General features: G+C 28.8%; 5 protein-coding genes across 8 annotated transcripts in view; 2 read left to right on the forward strand and 3 right to left on the reverse strand.

Annotated features, from left to right (window-relative positions):
* The first annotated feature begins 2,178 nt into the window (after positions 1-2,178).
* Positions 2,179-3,421, forward strand: LOC108551100 (histone H3.3). Of its 2 annotated transcripts, none has more exons than XM_017905128.1 (3): positions 2,179-2,243; positions 2,690-2,819; positions 2,899-3,421. In XM_017905128.1, exons 2-3 carry the CDS (start codon positions 2,692-2,694, stop codon positions 3,179-3,181), a joined length of 411 nt encoding a protein of 136 aa, XP_017760617.1. In that variant the 5' UTR covers positions 2,179-2,243; positions 2,690-2,691; the 3' UTR covers positions 3,182-3,421. The 2 variants fall into 2 exon arrangements, with proteins under 2 accessions (XP_017760617.1, XP_017760618.1); XM_017905129.1 differs by having other exon boundaries at positions 2,187-2,243; positions 2,687-2,819.
* Positions 3,422-5,123: 1,702 nt separating this feature from the next.
* LOC108551099 (histone H3.3) lies at positions 5,124-6,564 on the forward strand. Its single transcript, XM_017905127.1, has 3 exons — positions 5,124-5,264; positions 6,013-6,148; positions 6,228-6,564. Exons 2-3 carry the CDS (start codon positions 6,021-6,023, stop codon positions 6,508-6,510), a joined length of 411 nt encoding a protein of 136 aa, XP_017760616.1. The 5' UTR covers positions 5,124-5,264; positions 6,013-6,020; the 3' UTR covers positions 6,511-6,564.
* A 2,588-nt stretch (positions 6,565-9,152) lies between these two features.
* Positions 9,153-14,993, reverse strand: nudE (Nuclear distribution protein nudE). Of its 3 annotated transcripts, none has more exons than XM_017905088.1 (8): positions 14,661-14,993; positions 14,062-14,246; positions 13,648-13,938; positions 13,420-13,556; positions 13,164-13,349; positions 12,468-12,595; positions 11,676-11,746; positions 9,153-9,268 (listed from the first exon to the last, which is right to left on the reverse strand). In XM_017905088.1, the coding sequence occupies exons 2-8, from the start codon at positions 14,145-14,147 to the stop codon at positions 9,211-9,213; spliced, it is 957 nt and encodes a 318-aa protein (XP_017760577.1). In that variant the 5' UTR covers positions 14,148-14,246; positions 14,661-14,993; the 3' UTR covers positions 9,153-9,210. The 3 variants fall into 3 exon arrangements, with proteins under 3 accessions (XP_017760577.1, XP_017760575.1, XP_017760576.1); XM_017905086.1 differs by lacking the exon at positions 9,153-9,268 and adding an exon at positions 11,968-12,141 and having other exon boundaries at positions 11,675-11,746; XM_017905087.1 differs by lacking the exons at positions 9,153-9,268; positions 14,661-14,993 and adding exons at positions 11,968-12,141; positions 14,450-14,534 and having other exon boundaries at positions 11,675-11,746.
* A 3,173-nt stretch (positions 14,994-18,166) lies between these two features.
* On the reverse strand, positions 18,167-19,872 carry DNApol-alpha50 (DNA primase small subunit). The gene is made up of 7 exons (XM_017905054.1): positions 19,776-19,872; positions 19,509-19,659; positions 19,269-19,444; positions 19,007-19,205; positions 18,715-18,925; positions 18,258-18,651; positions 18,167-18,186 (listed from the first exon to the last, which is right to left on the reverse strand). The coding sequence occupies exons 1-7, from the start codon at positions 19,870-19,872 to the stop codon at positions 18,167-18,169; spliced, it is 1,248 nt and encodes a 415-aa protein (XP_017760543.1).
* A 2,306-nt stretch (positions 19,873-22,178) lies between these two features.
* Positions 22,179-24,639, reverse strand: part of LOC108551120 (uncharacterized) — a 9,557-nt gene continuing 7,096 nt past the window's right edge. Inside the window, exon 5 of the mRNA XM_017905157.1 lies at positions 22,179-22,757. Coding sequence (XP_017760646.1) covers positions 22,345-22,757 — 413 coding nt within the window. The 3' untranslated portion in view covers positions 22,179-22,344. The remainder of the gene's footprint in view (positions 22,758-24,639) is intronic.

Below are 24,639 nucleotides of genomic sequence, written 5' to 3' on the forward strand. Positions count from 1 at the left end.
ACACATATACATATACACACACACTCGTTTTTTTATGATCAAGTCGAATGGCAAATATTATCACATAGTTAACAATATTTGGTATTTAATTATTAATTATGAAAGAAATGGTTGGTGTTATAGATCTTATATGTATGTCGTTTAGAATGTCAGGCAGTACCTTGTAGTTACTAAAGAACAAAATGTTTTGTACATTTATCAATACTTTTATTATGCATTAAAATTGCATTTATGTGTGCAGCGGTTAATATAAAATGTAAAATTGCTAGATCGGTTGTTCATCTCTTTTTTTCTTTCTTCTTGCGATTGCAAAAGAATCCAACGAAAGAAAACAATGAAACATTTATGTGCATACTTTTGTATATAATTTTGATGTGTTCTAAGTATCATATTTTCTTACAAAAATTTTATATTTGTCCTATTTAAGATATTTTCAAATAGTTTTATATATATATATTGAATTTCACATTTTAAATTACTGAAAATCGTCCAGAAATGGTTAACCATTCTTTTTATATATATGTTAAAATCAAGTAAAAAATTTAAGTTTAAACTTTTAAATTATGCAGTAAGAGCATGGTTTATTTATTTATTAGTATATTTTAAAGGGGAACAAAAATTTTGAATAAGCAAATTGTCTTTTGTAATCGTTTTATTTGTAATATTAACATATTTTACATTACACGATTTCATACAATAGAGTATAATATAATTTTCGCATTCCATGTGAAGAATTTTTATAAAGTACAAAAGTAATATGGGCTTGCATTTTTGATGTTCATGTCCTGCCAAACCGATGCAATTATTCATAAACCAATAATATACTAACGTCTGCACGATGGTCGAATAACATTTCATATCTGGTCGCATACCGAAAGAAAGACTATACTGAAATGTAACAAATAAAATGCAGTAAAAAGTTTTCGTTGTCATTAACGATTGTAGGCGAATTCTAATGAATGTCAGTACAAATTGAATAATAAAGAAAAAAAAGAAGCATCATTTGTGTGCAAATGACAAAAAAAGTTAATATTGACGACACGTATTTTTGGCAATACAGTTTTAAATAACATATTTAAATTAACATAGCTGTAGTTAGAATGTTAGTAAATAAATTTTGTTCTAATATTTTCTTGATGACTGAAAGTTTATACATATATATATATGTATTTGTATGCATATATTATGCATATATGTATATGAATAACATTGATTTTGACGAAGATATAAGGATAATAATTATCTCATGGCGTAATTTGTAGAACGAATGTTTATTATTGCTTCTTATGCTATTATTAGGTAGTGAACTATAAAAAGGAATATTGTAAATCAATAAAATTGATCATTTGAAAAATAAAATATATTGATAACTTCTGTACCATGGTATTCGAAAAATAATAATTATTTCAATAATTAATAGTAAATACATGGAAACGTTTATATTTATTTTATAGTACTGAATTTAAAAAATTTTTATTTTTTAATCACATATATCAACAAAATTGAGTTTAGAGTATTTATTTTTTATATTACGTTATTTTAGAATATGCCTTAAAAATGTGATTTTCACTTAACTAACCATATTTTGACGATATTTTGAAGACATTAATTGCTTTTGTCATTAAATTATACCATTATTGTCTTATACAAATTAATATATAAAAAGTGAAATTTGTATATCCATATATCTATTGACAAAATACATTTATATAAATTTTGTTCAATCTATTGTTTTTATTAAACTTTATATTATGTTATGAACTATTAGTTACTTTTTTCTATTATAAAAGTTGAAAAACCTCTTTACAAAATAAATGGCACATGTATATTTATCTGGATCAATGTACTGACATAAAAGTTAGTACATATAGTCACCTGTATCATATATGTTGCAAATATATGACGCATATAAATTTTAAATATATCTATTTCTAAGAAAATATGATTCACACATTACAATGTTACTGTTCATGACACATGAGATAAATGAAATGATATTAAAATAGTTATGAACTTGTAAATTCCATAACAAATACTTTTATTCGTCAGAAATTGACTAATCGTAAATGATGTTATGAAATGACAACCAATCCTGTGATGTATATTTCAACACAGTGCTGTCACCTATCGCTCATAAGACCAAACTACGTTTCTGAAAAAACATTAACCGACATAAGTCTAATATCGTTCGAAGGAAGTGGTTGTGTGGAGATTTTGTTACATACAAAACGATTGAATAGCAGGTACGTTTATTTGATTTCATGGTCAAATGAATATAATAAAAACAACATTTAACATTATTTTCATTCATATTGTTTATAAATAATGTCATTTTGTATTGAAAAAACTTATGATAGTTCCATGGTGTGCAAATTCTTGTACATAGCAGTACTACATGCATACCAGTCGCCATTTTGTTTATTGTGTCTGCTTTTGGAGGGAAACCGGATCCCATTTTACGTTTGATTACAATTTGTTGTAAATTTGATTTTATAATATAACGTATTTTTAAGTGTACGTGAAATAATTTGAAATAGACAATACCTTTTATAGGGAAATAACTATATTGTTCAATAAATATTGATCTTTCTTATTTAATAGATGAAAGAATTTTTTATATAAAGATCATTTATATTAAAACAAAAATAGATTATTCTTCATTTGTAATAATAAAATTTTATTCTAGTAGAAATGGCACGTACTAAGCAGACTGCACGTAAGTCAACAGGAGGTAAAGCTCCTAGGAAGCAACTTGCAACCAAAGCTGCACGTAAAAGTGCACCATCTACAGGTGGAGTAAAGAAACCACATCGTTATAGGTAAAAATGTTGCATAAAATTTTTATCTGTGATATAATTAATTATTCTATTAATTCCAATGATATATTTTATTTATTAGGCCTGGTACTGTAGCGCTCAGAGAAATCAGAAGATATCAAAAATCAACTGAGTTACTGATCAGAAAATTACCATTTCAACGTCTAGTTCGAGAAATTGCACAAGATTTCAAGACAGATTTACGATTCCAGAGTGCTGCAATTGGAGCATTGCAAGAAGCTTCTGAAGCATATTTGGTTGGATTGTTTGAAGATACAAACTTATGTGCAATTCATGCTAAACGTGTTACAATAATGCCTAAAGATATTCAGTTAGCAAGACGAATTCGTGGTGAACGTGCTTAAACAATTATTCATATCACAAATTCTTTGAATTTTTTCTTTTTTCAAATTCATGTTGTCATATTCTTGAATGTCCTTACAATCAAATTCATTGTGACTAAGATTCTTTTTCATGAACCATTACTATAGATAAACACTGCCAAGCCCTATGAGCTATAGAATGCAGAGATTAAGTATCTATCCCTCATATTAAGTAATTTAGTTTAATACATTTATAATTTAATTATAGACGATTATGTAGAAGGCACAAAGCGGAGTATGTAGTTTGTAATGAATAGTAATATCATTTTACATAATTCATATTTTATTATTATGTATAACAATAAGTAACATAAGCGATATATAAGCAATACAGCATATAGATTTAATATTTTGCAGAAAATGTCAGTTACATTTACTATTATATTTATATTACTGTCAAATTATAGTTTAGAATAGATAAATTTATAATGTGTGAGATTATTCTTGCATAGAAAGAAATATATATAATATCGAAATAGAATTTCAGAAAAGAGAAAGTGTTACTGAGTTATACATAAAAAATGTGATGATCTATGTGTTATTAATTAAAATTGTACTACAAAATTATCAAAATTAATCTCCATTTACATACTATGTTTGTAAATTAAGTAAAGTTAACAAGTCTCTGACCATAAAATTATATTTCATTATTAATTACTTATTATTATTTTAATAATTATAATAATGGTAATAGAAAAAGTAATTTATAACGTTTTAAATTAATGTAAATTATCTATACAGTTTTTTAATAAACTTAACGTGGATTGTCTTCCCAATAAAATGAACTCATTATTTTATCTATTAATTAAAAAACTTAAAACTAAATTATTTATAGAAAAAGAGTAATTTTACTGGATAGGTATTCCTAATTTCTTGTTCAACTTAAAATATAATTTTTCGCTTCACAAAAAATTTGTAACTATAAATTTTTTTATAATAAGATAAATTATTGTTTTGGTGCTATTATCATCAAATACTATCAAATATACGACATAAGTATAAAAGGATTGCGTCATCGATGTAAATAACATTTTGTAGTTACGTGATTTTGTTGTTTTTTTAAACACATTATTATGATATATGTTCTATGAATATATAATAATAAATACGAAAAATTTATTGTCAGAAATACATTGAGTTATACCATTGATAACAATCCCTTCTCATATACGTGTTGATTTACAAAATTTTTGTGATAAAATACAGATATAATTCAAGTCAAAATGCTATCTGAAATTAAAAAAATCATCGATCTAATCGAGTTCACGACTATACTATTTCCGCTATAGAGTTCAATTTACAAAAGCGCCAAAATTCAATAATTTTATCAATTCAACGTGATACAATGTTATTTACGTTTAGATACACAATGGCGTCTATTTTTTCCAAGCAGAAAACGTAGAAGAAGCTTTATTTCTCAGAATAATCGTTTAACTCCAGTCAAAAATATATTAGTTGTGAATAATGATTAAAAATTACACTCTCAACGACTACACACTGTTGAGGTGACATATCCTTTGTTATGTTCTATAGAATTTACATATTTTTCTGGATGTTTCCACGAAATGACCGATTTCATTGCAGACAGAATTACACGACAAAAATCGCAAAGCGTGTTCATGGATATATGTATAAAGTTCAACACAGTTTGAGCATCAATTACAGGGCTACTTTTTTCCGATATACTGTGATTTCTGTATTCAATTTTTATTAAGCAAGAATACTTATCAATTTAATTAATATTAATAATAGAATGGCAATTATTGCAAGTAAAACGAGGTTGCTGAGAAGTAGTATCATGTATGTTACAATTGACAGGGTTCTTCTCGGTTCGCACTCTAGGCGTAGGAGGCTGAGCCAATCGCATGTGCCACACTATGAAGCTCAACTGCTATCCGACCTCCGATTGGATGCATTGCACCGCGGGCTTACGTGCCTCTCGCGATTTAATTTCTAGGGGGTAGGGACAAGGGAGTCGTGACTTGGGAGAGCGTCCACTGCCATCGAAGTACAAGGAAACGGATAGTGCTAGCTCTCGCTTCTCGTAGAATTTTTCTTTTGAGTGGTATGTAAATCTATCGAAATTGCATCTCATTTACGGTTATGTGTGATTACCGGTATCAGCAAGTATGTGGGCAATGTAATGTGTATCAAGAAGAGTGAAAAGTGTTGGAAAACTCAGGTTTTCACGTCCGAACGCGACGTACTGTCGTATTGCCTCCATTTTGCAATTGACGTTCGTGGAGGGAATCGTATCATGAGCCTTTCTCGCGAGTGACGCTTTCGATTTGTTTCACGACGAGTGTCATTTGTTCGATTTTATTGGACAAGCTATGATTCCGTTTATCAATGGAATAATTGGGAGACGTGAAAATACCTGCTCGTTAGGATAATACATTTTTCTAGTTAGCGTGGCTTTTATTCGCGTCGGTACAAGAGGAACGAAAGTTTGTGCATTGCGCAATGCGCAGCGTTCCTCGGTGCGCGGTTCCTCCGCACGAACAGCAACGGAACATACCCCCACTCTTATTACCCCACCATGTTTTTCTTCCCACTCCAAAACTTCGTTTACTCTAGTTATCAAGTATACCTTTTAAAATAATTTTTCCCGCGTTCGTTCACGATTGAAAATACGTTTCTTCAAAATTATTTATGTGTAATGTAAAAAATAAATTGAATAACAAATATATTGATGTATAAACTTTTATATTTACATGTATACTACAATTTTCCGATTTAATATAAAAAGTATATTTTTTAAAAGTTTCAAATAAATAGAAATTTTTTCATTAATTATATTTGTATTATTTTAGAGTAAACAATGGCACGTACTAAGCAGACAGCTCGTAAATCAACTGGAGGTAAAGCACCTCGTAAACAGCTAGCCACAAAGGCAGCACGTAAAAGTGCACCATCTACTGGTGGTGTAAAAAAACCACATCGATATAGGTAAATTTTAAATAAACATATCAATATGTATTCATTAAAATAAATTTCATATATATCTAAAATGAAATGCAATTTTTAGGCCTGGTACAGTAGCTCTTCGAGAAATCAGAAGATATCAAAAATCAACTGAGTTATTGATTAGGAAATTACCTTTCCAAAGATTGGTTCGTGAAATTGCACAGGATTTCAAAACTGATCTTCGTTTCCAAAGTGCTGCAATTGGAGCTTTACAGGAAGCTTCAGAAGCATACTTGGTCGGTTTATTTGAAGACACAAACTTGTGTGCTATCCATGCAAAACGTGTTACAATTATGCCCAAGGATATCCAACTGGCTCGACGAATTCGTGGCGAGCGTGCTTAAATAATATGTAACTCCCATACATACCATTTACTACTATTATTATCATTCGTAACAGTCATGGATGAAACATTTTCATTCCAAACTACATATTATGTTGTACTCCATAACCATGTACAAGTTATGACATGTTCATCCTTTACAATACGTATCTAAATTTCAGATTTCTGGAAAATAGATACGAAAATTGGTATAAACTGTTTTTAACATATAGGTAGTTTTCATCTTTTGGTATTAATGTACAAACGTAGAAAGTATGTTATTTCTTCAAAAATTATCAGTTACGAGTTTTACTTCGTTAATTTCATTTACATCTTTTTGTCATTTTACACTTTATCAAGTAAGAATACTTATTAAAAAAAAATCTAAAACCAGAAGATAAATAATCATAATAAAAGACAAGTGAAATTGTTAATTCTTCTAAAAGTACACTTAAGATTGAATAAGATCAGAAGTATTTAGTTTCTTATTACAGCTTTATTATATTTGTCATCATTATCATTATTGGTACAATACATAGTAAAATGTGCATTAGAAAGTAAGACAGTTTCTTTGTAGGCATTCAATGTAGTGTTTACCATGCTAGAACTCTGGTTGTACGAAAATTGTATAAGGTATTTCAATCAGTCAACTATTCATTGTTCGTGTAAAGATAAACGTTTCATAAATAAATCTTCAAAATAACACTAACTTACCTTTTTCTGTCTTATATGAAATATGCACTGTTACTTAAGTAGATTAGGTTCAAGGAGTTTTAATTATGCATTGATTGAAAGATTGTTTACAATATCTTTATTTTACAAATAGTTCAATTTACCTTTACAAATTTATAGTACAAATATTGGGTATTCTGTTACTTTTTTTCGTTCGAAAATTCAGTTCAGATACAATTAACTATTAGCGTAAACTGGTACTATATAATTTCATTTAAATAATTTTTTTTTTTTTAGTTTATACATTAAGCGAAAACTACGAATTAATAATCTTCATTTTATTCAATAATATAATTGAATATGTTAAATTTTAGCTAATTGAGTTAGTATGGTTCTACTTTATACGAATGTTCCAGAATTTAAAGCAGTTTATAATTATAATTATGCAGTGGCATAAAAGCATATAATTTATATTGAAATAGATAATTGAATAGCTTTTGCGTATTTTAAAGTATAAAATTGAATTATTTTACAACACAAAAAATTTTTTTCGTTATTAAAAAATAGATGTATATCTAACACTCTCTAAAAGCTAGATTTGCACTAAGTGTTACAATACCATTTTTAATATGGTTGAAGATCCAATCATACTAGAACTATACATTGAAAATAAGAGCTCATAAATTGTGTTTATTTAAGAGAAAGCACTCAAGTAGAAATCATGTACTAGTTATTTCCAGATAAAATTTTATAAATATTTAATTTTAAATATAATTTAATTATAAATTAAATTAATTTCAAATAAATTTTAAATATTTAATAATAAATATAAATTTTAAATATAATTATAATAAAAATTATTGAAATTTAAAGGATTTAGTACATAGAATTAAATTATACTTGGAAAATTGGCAGATTATTATAAAAAGAGCTATAATAAAAAATTAAATCAAAATAATTGATGTGAAAAACACTATGTACGCTATATTATATGATATAGCTTTAACTAACACGAAACTTTGGTACTAAATGTCTACCAAATTAGGATTTTTGGTTTGTTTAATATTCAGTATTAGAAAAAAATAAAGGATATTCTCCATAATAAAAACATACAAATATTTATACGTTTAATTAACGTATAATGAACTAAGTGATAAGTTGCTATTTTCTCATTGCATACAATATCCAATTCTAAATATAGATGAAAATTTGCACAGCATGGTACAGCTTAAGTGTTCAAAAAATACTTCTTTGTGATAATATGCTATTAAAGCTATAATCACAAAAGCTGTTAATGGGTGTAATAAAAGTTGCACTAAAATATTGTTTCAGAAATTAATGAACAATCAAAATTGTTCATTATTTTTATAAGAAAATATTGAAATATAGCAATAAACTATTGAAAAGATACCATGTACAAAATGAAAGTAAAATAAACTAAATAATTACAAAAAGAATAGATCTTACAGAAAAATAAAGCATAACATACACGTTGAATCAAGTTATTACAATGGATAGTTAATAATTTTGACGATGATGAAGTATATTAATTTTTTGTTTTTTCTTTTTTAAATTATGAGCAAGAGTTGTAAAATTAATTCTTGAACAATTTATTTTAACGTAAAAAGTCATGTAAAAATATGTATTTACAAAATTTTATCTGAAACAACTTGATTTTTACCAAAGTACCTCTTCTTCATATCATTTGTGTATAATTACACAACATAATTATAATACTTAACTAGAATTTTCACTTATCACAAGATTAATTTTATACTTACAATTTCGAATGTTTATTTACAAATTTCCTTCATAATAGGTATATATTTGAATTGTAAGAAAAATAAGAATAATTTCAAAAAATCGCAATCTTAGAAAAGATTAAATAATCGAAATGTAGATAAATAATAAATAAATTGTTCGAAACAATTTTGTTTCTATAATACAAATTTATAATAATTTAATGTCAGATTTTTTAATTAAAAAAAACACGATTAATAGCCGTACACATACAATGCACAAAATTTATTCTTGGAATATTATCCGTTGTTTATAATCGAATGTGGTTGCTGTTGCCAGAGGCAAAACCTCGAACTTGCCGTCTAGTCCTAATTGAAAAAATTTAATATTCTTTTGTTACCATTTTACATTGAGAGATATAATTTATAAATACCTAAATATAATAAACAAATATACATTTAAATCAGCGTTTCCCAATCGTATTTTAGTAGTATTTTATACAATAATGCACAATTAGTTTCGGAACATTATTTTATTTTAAATTGTTTATTGTAAATTTGCTATTTTGTTATTATTTTATTTAATATATTATGTACAACTTAATATATTAAACTATGCATAGATAGATACAACAACAGGAATATAGCAGAAGATTGAGAAATGCTGTACATGATTATGGATTATGCATAAATTGTACAGTATGCATATGAAAGATACCTTGAATTACAATTCAATGAAACTTGGTTTTCTTTAAGATGAATCTTATTTACATTAAATATTTTATGTTAATGCATGATTTGAACAACAAAACGCAAGTTCTATTTTGTGCACATTTAATATACATCTAAGTAATTTAATATGAAAAATACCTTGGGTAATTTTATTGCATACACTTTATGAATATTACTAACAACAAAAGTAAGGAAGTGACACATAAATATCATGCAGAAAAACATGTTACAAATGCAGAAATTAACAATGCAATTAATGTTGAATTATAGAATTAATGTTGAAGTTTGTAGAAACTTGTTACTTGACATTTTTTGTTACATGACAGGGAAGACTATAGAGACTTCACTCTAAAAATTTAAATTTCATAGAGTACTATTTGTGTTTCATATCAAAATATTGCTAAAATGAATCATAAATATTTTTTTTATAGATCACACAATTTCATTGTTAACAGCACTGTTTTGTATCAATTAATGCCATTATAGAATGATAAAATTCTTTCAGTAAAAATTTAATGATTACAATTGGTATTTCATAATTTGTATTTGTTGGTCTTATAATCTAAAAAAATATTTTAATTTCATTGCACAAATTATTACTTTCAGTAAGTATATACAATTATTATGTACAAGTATACATATATTATGAAATATTTGAGTCTTCCAACTTATTTTTGCATTTGTCATACATCATAAAATTTAGTAACTACTTTTATTAAAATTTAATAATTTCGATTCTAATAGCTTTTGACAAAAATTTGTATAACTATTAGATCAATCAAATGCGCAAAAGAATTTCTTAGTGATATAAAAAGTACTTAACTTATGTTTATTTCATAATGTATTGAAAAATATAAAATGGAAAGTTTTCTGTACTAAAACTTACATACATTTTAATCTAAAAAGTTAGACTATAATTTTAGAAGCTAAATTCTGTAATGTAATTAATATGAAAATCTTGATTTTCATTAAAAATTATTTTTGGTGTATCTATAACTTGTGTACAATACCAAATGTTTCTATTTGTCTTATATATTACACTAATAACAGTAATTAACTTAATGGAATTTCATTCTACATATACTTAATACTTAAATGGAACTATTAAAACTAAATGCTAATCTGGTTTGTTAAAGATCTTAATAATAAAAAAATAATGGAATTTTCTCATAATTTTAGTTACTAAAAAGGTATACACAATTAAATGAAAAGACATGTCCTAAATCGATTTAACGTATATTGCTAAATATTTAAAAATGGTCTAAATTTAATAGAAATTTCTGTCTTTTACAAATTAGATTATTAAGATCTTAGCAAATTACCATAAAAGATTGATATATTGTACTCTTTTAAATCACAAAGAAAAGCTAAGTAGCTAATTATATACCTCTTATATTAGGTATATGTTTACATCAACATATGATAAACGATAAAGATTAACTATAGAATGCAAAAAAATTATTAAATGATCAGAGGAAATGAAATTAATATAAAAGCTTTGAAATTTAGCTTATTTTCTAATACCATATTGATTAATTTTGATCACTTTCTCTAAGGATATTATTAACAATTAGAACGCATAAAAAAATTTACATATACGAACATGAAAAAACAAGATGCTCCGTTTTAATTAGTAGCGCAAGCGATAATATGAGCTATTCAAAACTTAATGCAGTCTTCTTAAATGTTTTGAACATTTTAATAACTAAAAAGCTAGAGAACTGGGATCATGAGAAGCTTTCATCATCCATAAATTCGTAAATTTAACGTTCACAGGAAGCACTACATAACTAAAAGTTAACATAAAAGTAGTAATAAGTACAATTGATTTAATTGATGACTATCATGTATCACTTTGAACAATGTCATTACAAATCCCTTCACTGAAGGGAATATTCATACAAAAAAAAAATTTATTAATTTTTTTTCATTCATTTTCATACTTCTGATACATGATATTTCTTTACTACAAATACACGCAGTGCACAACGATACAAAGACAATGACGTGACTTTTTAATATTATAACATTGTTCTAATGTTACCTGTAAAGATCACGGACAGCTTGATCCTCTCGAGATGGATTTTGACAGGTGTTTAACTTATTCTCCAATGCCTATATGATTAAATATTTATTGTTAAATAGGATATTATTACATTTCTTAAAAATATTATTATTTGTCAATATTTATATTATGATTAAAGAAAATATTAAAAATGAATGTTTGAAATTGGCGATACCAGTTACACATAGCACAATTAAGGCAGGATGCAAGGAATGGTGAATGTGTACAGAAAAAAAATATGCGATAGAAACAAAAGAAATCAAATAAAGACCTGTACACAAAAACTTGATCAGCACTTGGTTGATCTAGGTTGTTGCCATATACAATGAGTAGGTGTATGAACCTGGATAGATGGTAAATCGGTAGGTGTAGTAGAAATTGTTTTTTTCCCACCCAGACAAGTGCACTTTACCCTCCTACAGTCCATACAGACCCACCTGTCAAGCTACCAAAACACCAACTACATCACACTACCAGTATCATCAACTAATATAATATTAAAGCATTTTATAAATACAAATTATTTAAATTAAATTATTTTATGACAAAAACATTTCACAGCAAATAAATCAAGTATTTTTTTTTAAAAAAAAGGGAAAAAGAAAAGATAAAAATGGATTATGCAAATTAGAATAGTTGCCAATACCGAATTCAATATCTATGGCAACTAAATACATTTAAAACTCAAAGGTACATAAGCCATGCTTCAAGCTACTTTCATATATCATTGTGTGCTCTTAACACAAAAGAACATAAAAACATAATACTTACACCAACTTTTCTCATAAGGTCACCAATCATGTTCATTGCTAATATTCTTGTACACGATGCCAAAGGTGGATTCACATTATTATTGTTATTGTTGTTTCCTGTTACACCCCCTACAACTCTGTTTCCAACTAATTGCAAACAGGAAAAGATATAAATTACTACAGATGTACAATAGTAAAGTTGATACAAAATAAATAAAATATTAAACTGCACAATAACACTTTAATAAAATATAAACAAAATTTTAATTTAACATCCTTGTGTATTTAAAATGTAATATTTAGAAACTAAAATAAAGAACAAGTTTGTTAAAATAATTTTTATTTCGCTGTTAACAATATCATATGTATATATATATACACAGAAAGATAAAATTAATTGAAGCACACTAAAGTATGTTAATCAAGCACAAATATTAGACCAAACTTTTATTTGGTTAGTCTTAAATATTAATAAATAAAAAAATTCATTTATCATAAAAAAATGTCAGATAATATACAAAATATATATATAATATTACATTAAGAAGACAATTAAGTTCAAATTTTGTATCCACCAGTTGATCATAATAATTTTTGATTTGTTAGATACAAGTATTTTTTCTGTCGAGTATTAATTTTAATAATCATAAAGATCATCTTTTAGGTCCAAAGCAAAACATGCGCTTAGTTTTACGAAGAGTATTATGGATCTTACTTTTTAATGGTGAAGTTGTTGTATTATTTGAAGGTATGGATTGTGGTACTATTGGGCTACTAGGCGACATGTGTGTTTCCAATTCAACTTGAAGTTTATTACTATCAACATGGTTACGAACTCTGTCGACTGATTTATCATTATCTGGTTGATGCCTTTCTTGAATTTGGATTTCTTGTTTTAAATCTGTAATAAAATTAATTATTAGAAACAATTTGTTCAGTTAAAATATAAAATTTTTAATTAATTATTTAACCTCTAATTTCATCCATTAATCTCTGCACTATAACTTTTAGAGCTTCTTTTTCATCAAGTTCTGATTCCAACAAAGCATTCTTTTCAATGGCAGAATTAAGTTTAGCTTCTATTTCCTCTTCTGTTACCTTATTTATTCTGCAAAATTAAGGTAGATAAAAATTGATATTAAATATTCTATACTAATTTATTATGTAATTTTTAGCACAATAAAATAATATTCATATACCTATGAGCCCTTTCCAAGTCATCATTTTTTTGTTCTAATTCCCTTATGTACTTTAATAAACGGTCATGCTGTGTTTGTAAGTCTTGAGTCTTTCCTTGAAACATTGCACAATCTGCTGTTTGTTGATCTAATCTTGTTCTTAATTGTTCAACTTCAGTAGCCAATCTTGTATTTCGTTGTCGTAATTCTCTATTAGTTTTTTCTGCTTGTTCTAATGATGCTTCTAATTCATTTTCTAGTAACTGTGAATTTTCTTGAAATTCTTCCAACTCTCTTTCTATATCTACTTTCCTATAGTATCACAATAATATTTATTTTATGAATAAACATTCCATCAATTTCAATCTAATTTTAAATGAATATGTAATGAGATATACTACTTTTACAATATTTAGAAATATAAAGATAATTCACTTTCTATGTATTTGATGGGCAAGTTCCATCCAATACTGAATTTCGTCATCTTTAGATACAAATTGTGGAGGGTCAATGTCCATCATTTTAAGAATATTCCAATTCGGTTTGATATATTAATTAGTTGTTTAGAAAGTTAAATACAACTCCAAATTGTCCTATTTCATTAATGATACAATGGCATCCTGTAAATAAAATAGATGCAGTTATATACTCATAAATTCGAAATAATTGACAGTTAGGTACAAAGAAATAATAAAACTAATGATGAAATCAAAAATAAGAATTAAATACAGATTAAGACTTCTATTAATATGCACAATTTAGAGTGACAATTGTGGTGAAAGTTCCGTTCGTTGAAGAAAAAAAATTGTATTACGATGCGTACCTACGCATCCATACACGACGAATGTCAATCTAACCTACTAATAACGAGTTGATAGCGATCACAAGACAACAGAGAATGATTACAGGGAATTCCGCGAATCACGAAATAACGGAAAAGCGTAAATAAATCAGAGTGTGAATCGTGTTACGCGTAGTAGGAACGAGATCGAAGTTGACGTGTGAGAATCGCACGGTCGTGGAGAAATACTTACATGTATCGTTGAGAGAGGAACAAGGCTAGTAGATGAGTAAAAACGGTCCAGTGTAAATAAAACAATGCACCGATTAAATTGAGCTAAAACAATCGTGCTTGAAATATTATCGAAAAATACGCTAAATAAAACACGATTACCGACAATGTGTAGGTGCATTAAATGAAGTTGTCTCAAGATGAATATAAATACGGGGACCTTGAGAAAGCGTTTAGCAGGTGAAACGTAGAGTGCATGTCGCGTGTGACACAAATGTCATTACCGTGCAATTATGACTCACTGGTCGGGATGGTAAGGTAGAGAAAAAAGTTTATCTCGTCACGGCTTTTCGTTGCTGACGTCAGTCGGTCATTAAGAGACACTATATCACAATCGATTTACATGCGACTGAACTTCTATTTCCGGGAATTGAATTCTTGAATGAAAAGACGCGCCTGTTTACCGATCGCAAAATGGCAGATACAAATAGAATTAGTGCTGGTTCGGTCACGATTCTACAGCGTAGTTAAGGTGGCGTTCGTGAGAGCTAACCGGTTACGAATGCATTCGATATGGTGGCAGAACGAGACAGAATGGAATGTACGCGTTATTCTTTTACTTCCCGTCAGGCAGTACGTTAAAACATCCGAAGAATGCAGTTTTGGTTGTTTCTTTTAATACTTTAAAGTGATTTGGTGTTTACGAAAAATTAATGTCTTACATAATACTCTAGAATTATTTAACAGCATGGTCAAAAAATTAAAAGATATGTTTCTTTGTGATTTGTAAATTTATTAATGATTCGTGCTAATACTGTGTCAAAAAAAAAGACTAATTATTGGATAATGAATGAAATTTTATAGAAAAAACGTAAGAACTTTGAGTTAAATGTTTATATTAGTAATATAATTACTAATATACGAGGAATCCAAATATAACGCTCGTCTTTATTTACTAACATGTAGAATCTTCCATGTTATTGTTGCGTAAATCAATTCCTTAGTAATAAGTCATCAGTCTATACAAACTGATAAACACCTTCGTTACAATAATAATCCATCAGAATGCAAGATATGATTCTTGTTTATGGTTTTAAATTTACTTGATTATCTTTGAGAGTACCTAAAAAATGGTTTTCGTCTTGAGTTGCCTACAACTTCAGGAAATACGAAAGACCACATCATTAGAACATTTAGTAATATAACTCCAGAAACATTAATATGCGTATTAAATGCGTTGATTGATCATCTACGTCAAAGCTCTTGAATTTATTCTCCGCTGTCGATATATTACTCCCACCATTGTTTACCAGTTTCCCCACTTAAAGCTAAAGACATACTCCTTACCATTACTACGCCGCCTTCATTATTATTTTCATAGTTTTCCTTACAGGAGAATACAAGTCCTTCGAGTCATCGATTTAGTTGAAACTGTGCAGATTTGTAGATTTTGTCATGCAGTTCAAGAAAATATATCATAATAGATGCAATTATTCAATAGCTTTTGAAATATTTAAGATTAAAGTTTTATTACCTCTATAACTAGAGCTTTATTTCCTACCGCTTTTAAATGCTGTTGTGGTCTAACGGTGACATTCGAAAACTCCCACACTGAAGGCCGGGGTTCGATTCCCTATCTATACACCCCGAAGTTCTTTCTTTTCAATCTATTTTATATTTTATATGCATTTTTCGCTTACGAAAACATTGTAAATAAACAATTATAAATAAAATTTGTAAATAAAAAAATTTATTTTTTACGTTTTCTTATGCTAGTATATATTTGTTACAAAATAATAAGAATACTATGCAAGAAAAAATTTTCTATAGCAATTTTATTTACTACAGAAAGAACATAAAAATATAATCATTATATACAGGATATACAAAATCTATCGCTCATGTAAGTATTAATTGCTTCTTGACAAACTTTTTGACCACACCAAGGCAAAAATTAACTAGCATCAAATTATGTACAAAAATTGTATAAGAATGTTGTCTGTAATTCCAATTTTGCTGTGCAGCTATAAATGTTCATGAATTAATTACAAAAACTTGGAAATTTATTAATTTTCTACTGTCGAATTGATTTCTAGTATCTAATTCGAATCAAAGTTTTACCGCCGGCGATCAGCGCCATCTATAGTTTTGGATCATTTGCTCGGAAAAGTGATAGGAACATAGAATAGACAAGGAGGTCGTCGACGAGCTGGTCACGTGGTAGACAAGGACAGAGAGGGGATAGAAAAGAATAGAATGGCTCCGGCAATGAAAAATTATTAATTACTCAATTTCTGTAATTAATTTATGAACTTTTATAATTTCATTGCAAAGCTGGAACTTCAGGCTACATTCTTATATAATATTCGTAAAGAATTTAACTCTAAATTGTTAGTTACTAATTTTTGTTTTATGGCGTCTATGATTTCGTAACGGCGACCATCACGACCTTCCGTGAAAATATTTAATACTAAACGAAACTAGAATCAAAATGTGATCAAAAGTTATATAAGAAGATTCGCAAGAACATTGTTTTTATAATGAGTGCATAAAGTTTCATAAATTAATTGCGTAAAGGGTAGTAATTAATGAAAAACCAATGGCGTCTTCGACAATTTTCGACAACAATTCAAACACTGCGCAGAACAATTATTAATAATTAATTAATTAGGGACAATTTTATATCGAAAAATATATTGGAAAGTTCTTGAAGAATCTGGCTTTACGATGCAATTATAAAAGTTCATAAATTAATCACAGATAGTGTGTAATTGGTGAATTTTCCACTGCCGAATTGATTTATTAAAATGTATTATAGAAGCACATAACCAGAGTTAGTAAACTATTCGAGTAACATCAGTGCCATCTGTGAGCTTCGACTCAAAGCTCAAATTTGGTAACACGAACATAGATGGCGCTAGGTGCTTGTTTCAATGAGCTTCTCGTACATTCTGTGTTCCTATTACCGAATCCGAGCTTCGAGATCAAAATCATAGATGGCGCTAGTAGTCGAAAATTATAAATGTAAGTAATCAGAAATTTCTTGAACTATTATTTTTGTTTGTGTGATTTATATGATTTAATTATGTAGTGAAAAATGAAATAAATAAATGTTTATTATTTAAATTAATAAAATGTTTATTATTTAACTATTAATTTAGTTTTATGATACATAGAGTTTAATTATTAAACATCAAAATAGTAATCAAAACATGGCAAATATACTTAATTCGAATATTTACATGCACTGATATCAAAACATCTTTCATAAAAATCTTTTACTTGTATCGTATAATAGACAAAAATTTTAAGAATTTATTGTCTTTTACTTTGAGTTAAGTATTTGAAATTTTGTTGGACATTAGCAAGAATCACAGGTTTTAGACTTAGTTTTAGCATATTTGATAGGATTTAATATGCATGATTTGTTTACTTAAAGAGAAGCAAATTTCCGTACAAATCAAAAAATTATATTATTCTGTTTTAATTTTATTTATAATTTTACTAAAAAAAAAGTATAGATATATTCTAAAATTCCATTTTCTCATCTGAAAAATAAAAAGATAAAGATATTTTTTGTTTATGATTATTTTTTAGGTATGAAAGTTAAAATATTTACCACTTTCTTTGAGTCTCTGCTCTTTTCTCTCATTTTCTAACTTGCAAAGAAATTCATTAAAGATATGTAACGATTTATTAATGCTAGTTTTTTTATAATCCTTTATTCTTTTTGCGTTCAAGTCGTATGTCTCTTGTTCAGTTTTATCTTTTAGATCAAATTTATTTATTTCTTCGATCAATGTTGTAATTGTTGGAACTTTGTCGAGATCGAATTTATCCACCGTATTCGCGTTGAACGGAATGCAAACTTTACCGGTTTTTGGGTGAATGCAAAAGGGAGATTTCAAAAGATGGTTCATTCCTTTGCTGACATGTATATCTAACCTTGGATAAGCATACTGTAGCATTATTTCTTCTATTAAATGACGATACTGGTACCATTTTTTATCTCCCTAAAATTATGTGTTAAAATATTAAAATTATTTTTATTAATAATTATTTTTATTATAAAATACCGTTGGCTTTTTGTTTCTAATATATTTAACAAATAGGTTCCATCTATCTTTGCTAGAATTGCATTGACCAAAGAGTGTTTTTAGTTCTTTTCTATCCTCTTCATCAGGAAGTATTTGAAGAAATTTTTCTATTCCACTCTCAGTTCCCAATATATTTTGTTCTTCTATACAGAATGGAACAAAAACAGCTTCTATTATTTCTAGTGCACGTCTAAAAATATAAAAAATGTTATTCAAAATAATAATTTAAAGAAAAATAAAATTGACTTTAATCTATATAATTGTTACATACTTAATGGAATGGTGTATTCTATCACCAGGCAAATTCACTTTTTTCTTCATATATTCACCACCATCTATAACTTGCAAATATTCTGCTACTGCACCACGTTCCTGTGAACTCAAGCTACGTGCACTAGGATCACATACCCAACAATGGATACCTCTTCTACCAGAGAATATCCACAAGATGTGTTTGTATCCAAAATCCACTGCAGCATTAAATGTATATTTAATATGCACATATTTTTAATACCTTATTTAATTATGCTTACATCTTAAAGCACTGTCTAAAATTTTACAAGCCAGTGCCATAAATTTCCAACATTTACAGCAAATATCTGCACCACTACAACACGTTCTTACATCATCATAGTCAGTCATATCTATATCAAATACCAGCTCTCTTTCAATGGGACAGAAATTTGAGCCTTTACGTTGATCCTTTGGACTAAACAAAAAATATTTATTATTTTGGTTGAGGATTAAACAAGTATTAATTTTGTTATGCTTACGAGTAATTATATATTGCTCCTATATCAATCTTAAAAGGAAGTAGTCTTTTAATTTCATGTTCCATCTCTTTCATACTTTTAAACGATTGAAAGCGAAGGTAAATATCATCTTGTAAAGTGAATGAAAATTCTCTATGGGTAAATGTATTCACTGTAACAACACAATTATATCAATAATAATATTAGTTAGAAGTAATTCAGATTATTAGTTACAAGGTCAGAGATTATTCTTTGTATGCATCGAAAACAGTGGTATAAATGACATACCATTTCCATAGCTGAGCCAGCGATAATAATCATAAAAAGGAAATAATCTGGCATAGTAAGTCGGTAATAGATCAGCCAAATTTTCCAAGTCTTCCATTTTACTTATATTTTATTAATAACTCGATAAATATCAATTTTTTAAAGATATCACAGTTTTTTGTTGATATTTAAAATAGTTTGTTGCAGGTAAGTTGTGGCGGGAAAATGAAAATACCATAAAGCAAAGATAGTTAAGACTTTACTCTCAATCCAGTAACAATTTCCTTTCCTTCTGCATGTGGCGCTGCAGTGGCCATAGATTAGGTATGACGAGATTCGAATTTTAAATTATTTCTTTTTTCTTCAAACTTGAAAAAATATTAACATGAATACCTTTTACATTATACAATTTCTTTTCTTTATACAAATTTTACTTATGAATATAACCTCAAAAGAATTTTTAGATTGAAAAAGGGAGAAAAAAAAAGACGTCGGTAGCATGTTCTGATTGTAACATTTTATTTTCTAATGTCGTTACACGTATATTGAATCAAATTTAGAATGTAATACCTTTAACCCTTCTACATACGTGCAAAAATAGAATCGTTCTATTTTTGAATGAACATTATTGGTAGGAATGTATCGTTGAACTTATTTAAATAAAAGTCGTAGTCGGTGCTTCGGCATCGATATTGATCGACATCGAATATACGTGTATGCAATTATAATTCTTTGGAAGAACGACAAAACTTCTAAATGCGCGAAATCATGCTATCCTATGAAAGAAAGAGTCCAATTTTACGTCTCAAATTTCTTCGTTTATTGTTCCATGTGCGCGTTTGCCTTCTTCCAGGAATTTCATCGGAAAGAAAGAGAAAATTAGTATAAGTACGAACTATGAAACAAAAGTTCTCGTGTCGTATATTTATTTACAATTCGCTGCATATCCTTTTTTTATATGTACGTTGCTTTCCTAGTTGCATATAAAGTAAAAATTAATAACTTAATTAAGAAACGTAAGGAATTGTTTAAAACGAGGCGGGGAAAATGTGTCGAGTTTGAAGAAGGAATAAGAAATGTGTCATGATGCGACAAAATTTATGGTACAGTCTTCAAACCTGGTGTCGATAACACACAGTTCTCACTTAAATACGTTTCACTTGTGGTTGATGTAGCAAGTGCACCTCTGATCTGCATTTCGCAAACTTCACATACGATATAATATTAAATTAATTATTAACACTGCAATACCCTAGCCCCCAAGAAGTGTACGATGAAACTTATCCTTCGGATAATCAAATCTATCACGTGTTAAAGGATGGAAACATACACATTTGTTTATGTGTATTATATGTATATATAAAAACAAATTTTTTAACAACGAATTAATTACAATTTACTACGATACTTCCATAAATAGGATCTTTCGTGTACTTTAGTACAGAATTAAAAATCGTATCTTATAAAGGTAAAGCTACGATATATTTCTTTTATAATATATGTATATATATATACATATACACATATACACACACATACATATACATACATACATACATATAAAATAATAATAATAATAGTAATAGTAATAATAATATATATCTTTCTGTGTCGTTTCGACGATTTATATAATGACTATTTACAAATTTCTCTCTTACCATCGGCAACATCAATAATAACTGTAAAACTCTCATAATAAATTCTTCTTATAAATAGATAAATCTTAAATATCGTTCAATCGATAAAAATTCTTGAAAAATTACCTAAAGACGATTGATACCTAAGTATGATGGCGTGCAATTGACTATAATAAACGCAATGAGTGATGAATAATCTAATTTATGAAATTCGTACGATAATTTTTACGCGAGATATCAATGAATAAAAGCGCGAATGAAGTATGAATGAATGTGAAATAGCTTCGATGACGACAAAAACACGCGAGAATAGGAGCCAAATATAGAAGAACACGCGTGACTTCAGAAAACTATCCTTAAAACTATGGACTTGCGAATGAAAATTTCTAATCGTATGGCTAATGAAAAATGCCGACTAAACATGCTAGCCGAGCAAATTCTCATTAGTCCCTAAAAAATATCCACGCAGAAAATTTAATTAGAAAGTACGAGACACCCTAACGAATTCTCTATTCTTTCTTTGCATATAACTCTTATCAGGAGGAGTTCAATTTAATTGACGTTCAATTATTTACGATTTCTTGCCTAGAAGAAATTGTTATAACTGGAGAAAAATGTATGGTTCAAAATAACTGAGAATCTTTTAAAATTTCCGATAATAATCAATTGAAAAGGGAAAAAAAAACATTTACTCATAATTTCATCCACCTTTAACCTTCCATACTTAGAGATATTACAGTTTGTTAATATATCAGTCATTTCTAGATCCTCTAATTATTATGAACAACACATACTTAAAGAACTTTCGGTGGTCCATTTTTTTGTGGTCTCTAGTTCTTTCCTCCAGAAACGTCTCCAGGAAATATTATATAGAATATAGATGCGATCGCAAAGGATTACAACAAAAATTATAGAAAAATATAATGTCGTGACACTGGGTCTCCTGCATTGACCTACTGTTCCTGAGGCACTTTTAAGAGGATAGTCCTCATGCCCTCGGAATCAGAAATATTAATCTTCAGTTCGTTGGTTAATGCCTCGAGTTTGTCCACCACCTTGGTGTTCTTCTGCCCACCTGGATTTGGTGGTGGCCAAACATCGTCCAACGGTGGCTCAATGTATTTTCTGCTCGGTTTTATCATAGCATCTTGTCTTCCGCAAAGCGTCCCTCCAATGTGATCGGAGGATGAGACGCATTTCGGCGGTGATTCCGTATCCATGCGAGGACGTTTGTACAGCGGTGGTTGAATCGTTGGGCTATAATCGTGATCCAGAAGACCCTCAACCTCCTGCAGCAACTCCTCGCTATATTGCTGCAGTTCATCGTCCATCAGCTGTTTCGTATACAGTAACGTTCGCGAGCGACCTAAAACAAAAGTATCATTTTAGAACAGACGTTTCAAAAATATTAGGAAAATACTAGGAAAATGGATTAATAGTCTCGAAATTTGTTCTTGAACTCTTATTATTCCTACTTCTTTTTCACAATGATAAATTTCAATATGAAAATTAAATTATTTTAAATGAACAATTGCGAAACAGATCACGTGTTGGACATGGAATTTCAAAGATTTGTGATCCTACGGTTCAGATTTTGTGTACTTTTGGAACTAAAAGTTAGCATATTTACACGTTTGCTATTATCTCTATAAAATAATTATCTCTGATAAAAGCTCGAGACGTGGCTAATCGTAAGCATTGCATCTACTATTTGGTTTGGGCAGCTCATTTAAGATGGTTTCGTAATCAAGGCGAAGAACTGGTTACGAAGCACCCCACGAGTCAGCGGTCCTAAGGTACTAGTCTTTGAATTTTAACGAAGGTCAATGACATCATAAGGTTCTCATTATAGCTGCTAAAAAAATCGAGAGTTGCTATGTCGATATGTTGTAAACGAAGATTACATTGAGAAATGACAATTTCATTCATTCAAATTTTATCTAACCAATACAAACCGACAAAATTGCGACATAATGTGCCCCAAAGAGAAGACAATGCAGTGAATGGACGTGTCGAGAAAGTACTTAAAAGAAGGTTACAGATCAATGAGAAACATCGTCCAGTTCAGGCATCGGGAAAGGATCTGAGCTTTCTTGTCCTCGTTTAGAAAGTAGCTGAGCAACTTCTGCACAATCTTACAGTCTGCTCCGGTTTCTCCATACACCGGTGTTAATATCGATCCTATACCTATTGATTTCGAAACATCGTGTTTGTCTTTCTATCTCGATTTATCATGAATTTCCGATAAAATCTTCTTTAATGTAGCAAACTCTCAAACTAACTCGAGCAACAGAACGGTCGAGTCGATCTGATACAGTAAGAAAGAGCGCAGGCAGCCTACGACTGGAGATCATTGATTGCAGCTGTGAAATTTATTAGCTAGACGACATTGTAGAGTCGCAGTATCAAGAATATGAAGTGAATCCATTTCGTAATCTGGAATACCGCTGATAATGTATCTGTTGTCGCTATTTTTTCGTGGCGTAACCTCAGGCGCATACTGCTACTGGAATCTGCTTAAGCCAGCATTTGATGATACAGCGAAACGCACAATTGGAATTTCAATTGACAGTGGAATTATTCGAACAATATTCATAAAAATCGATAACTCAAAAAAAGAATTGAAAAGAAATAAAGAAAGAGAGAAAAACAGGAGGTTGAACATTAAAAATGTTTATGATTGTACACCATCCTTTAAATAGATATAAGAATTATGGAGCAATGATTACATAAAATATTCACCTAATACCGTTCAATTATCTGGGGTTACTTAATCGTATCTCACGATAATGAATACTTGTTAATGCCTGTCGCTAATGTCATTTGCACACACGAGCTGCTACCACGTAATCGATGGAAATATTAGTATTTATGATAAGCGAGTCTCTTAAATAGTAGCTGACTCGTTTATCAATTCTCGTTCGTCATAATCGGTACAAACTTGCTCAGTAGTTGGTTAAATACCGATAGCACGATGAAGATACGACAAAGAAAGTTTTCTCGCGAGGCGAATTGCAACTCGATCGTCAAATCAAATTATTAAAATAATTTTGCTCTTAAACGTGTCTCGGTGTGGTTGGAATAACATAGCATACGAGGAGGTATTATAAAATGTGAAAAAAGAGAATTAGCTGCTTCGCCGTTTCATTTTCCATGCCGGTAAAAAGCCACTCGACCGTATGAGGCCAAGATGCAACAAACCGCAGCACGTGAAAGCAACGCGAAGAAAAAAAAAAAAAAAAAAAAAA

This window comes from Eufriesea mexicana, unplaced genomic scaffold (assembly GCF_001483705.2).
Source record: "Eufriesea mexicana isolate 0111107269 unplaced genomic scaffold, ASM148370v2 scaffold3653, whole genome shotgun sequence".
Taxonomy (NCBI): domain Eukaryota; kingdom Metazoa; phylum Arthropoda; class Insecta; order Hymenoptera; family Apidae; genus Eufriesea; species Eufriesea mexicana.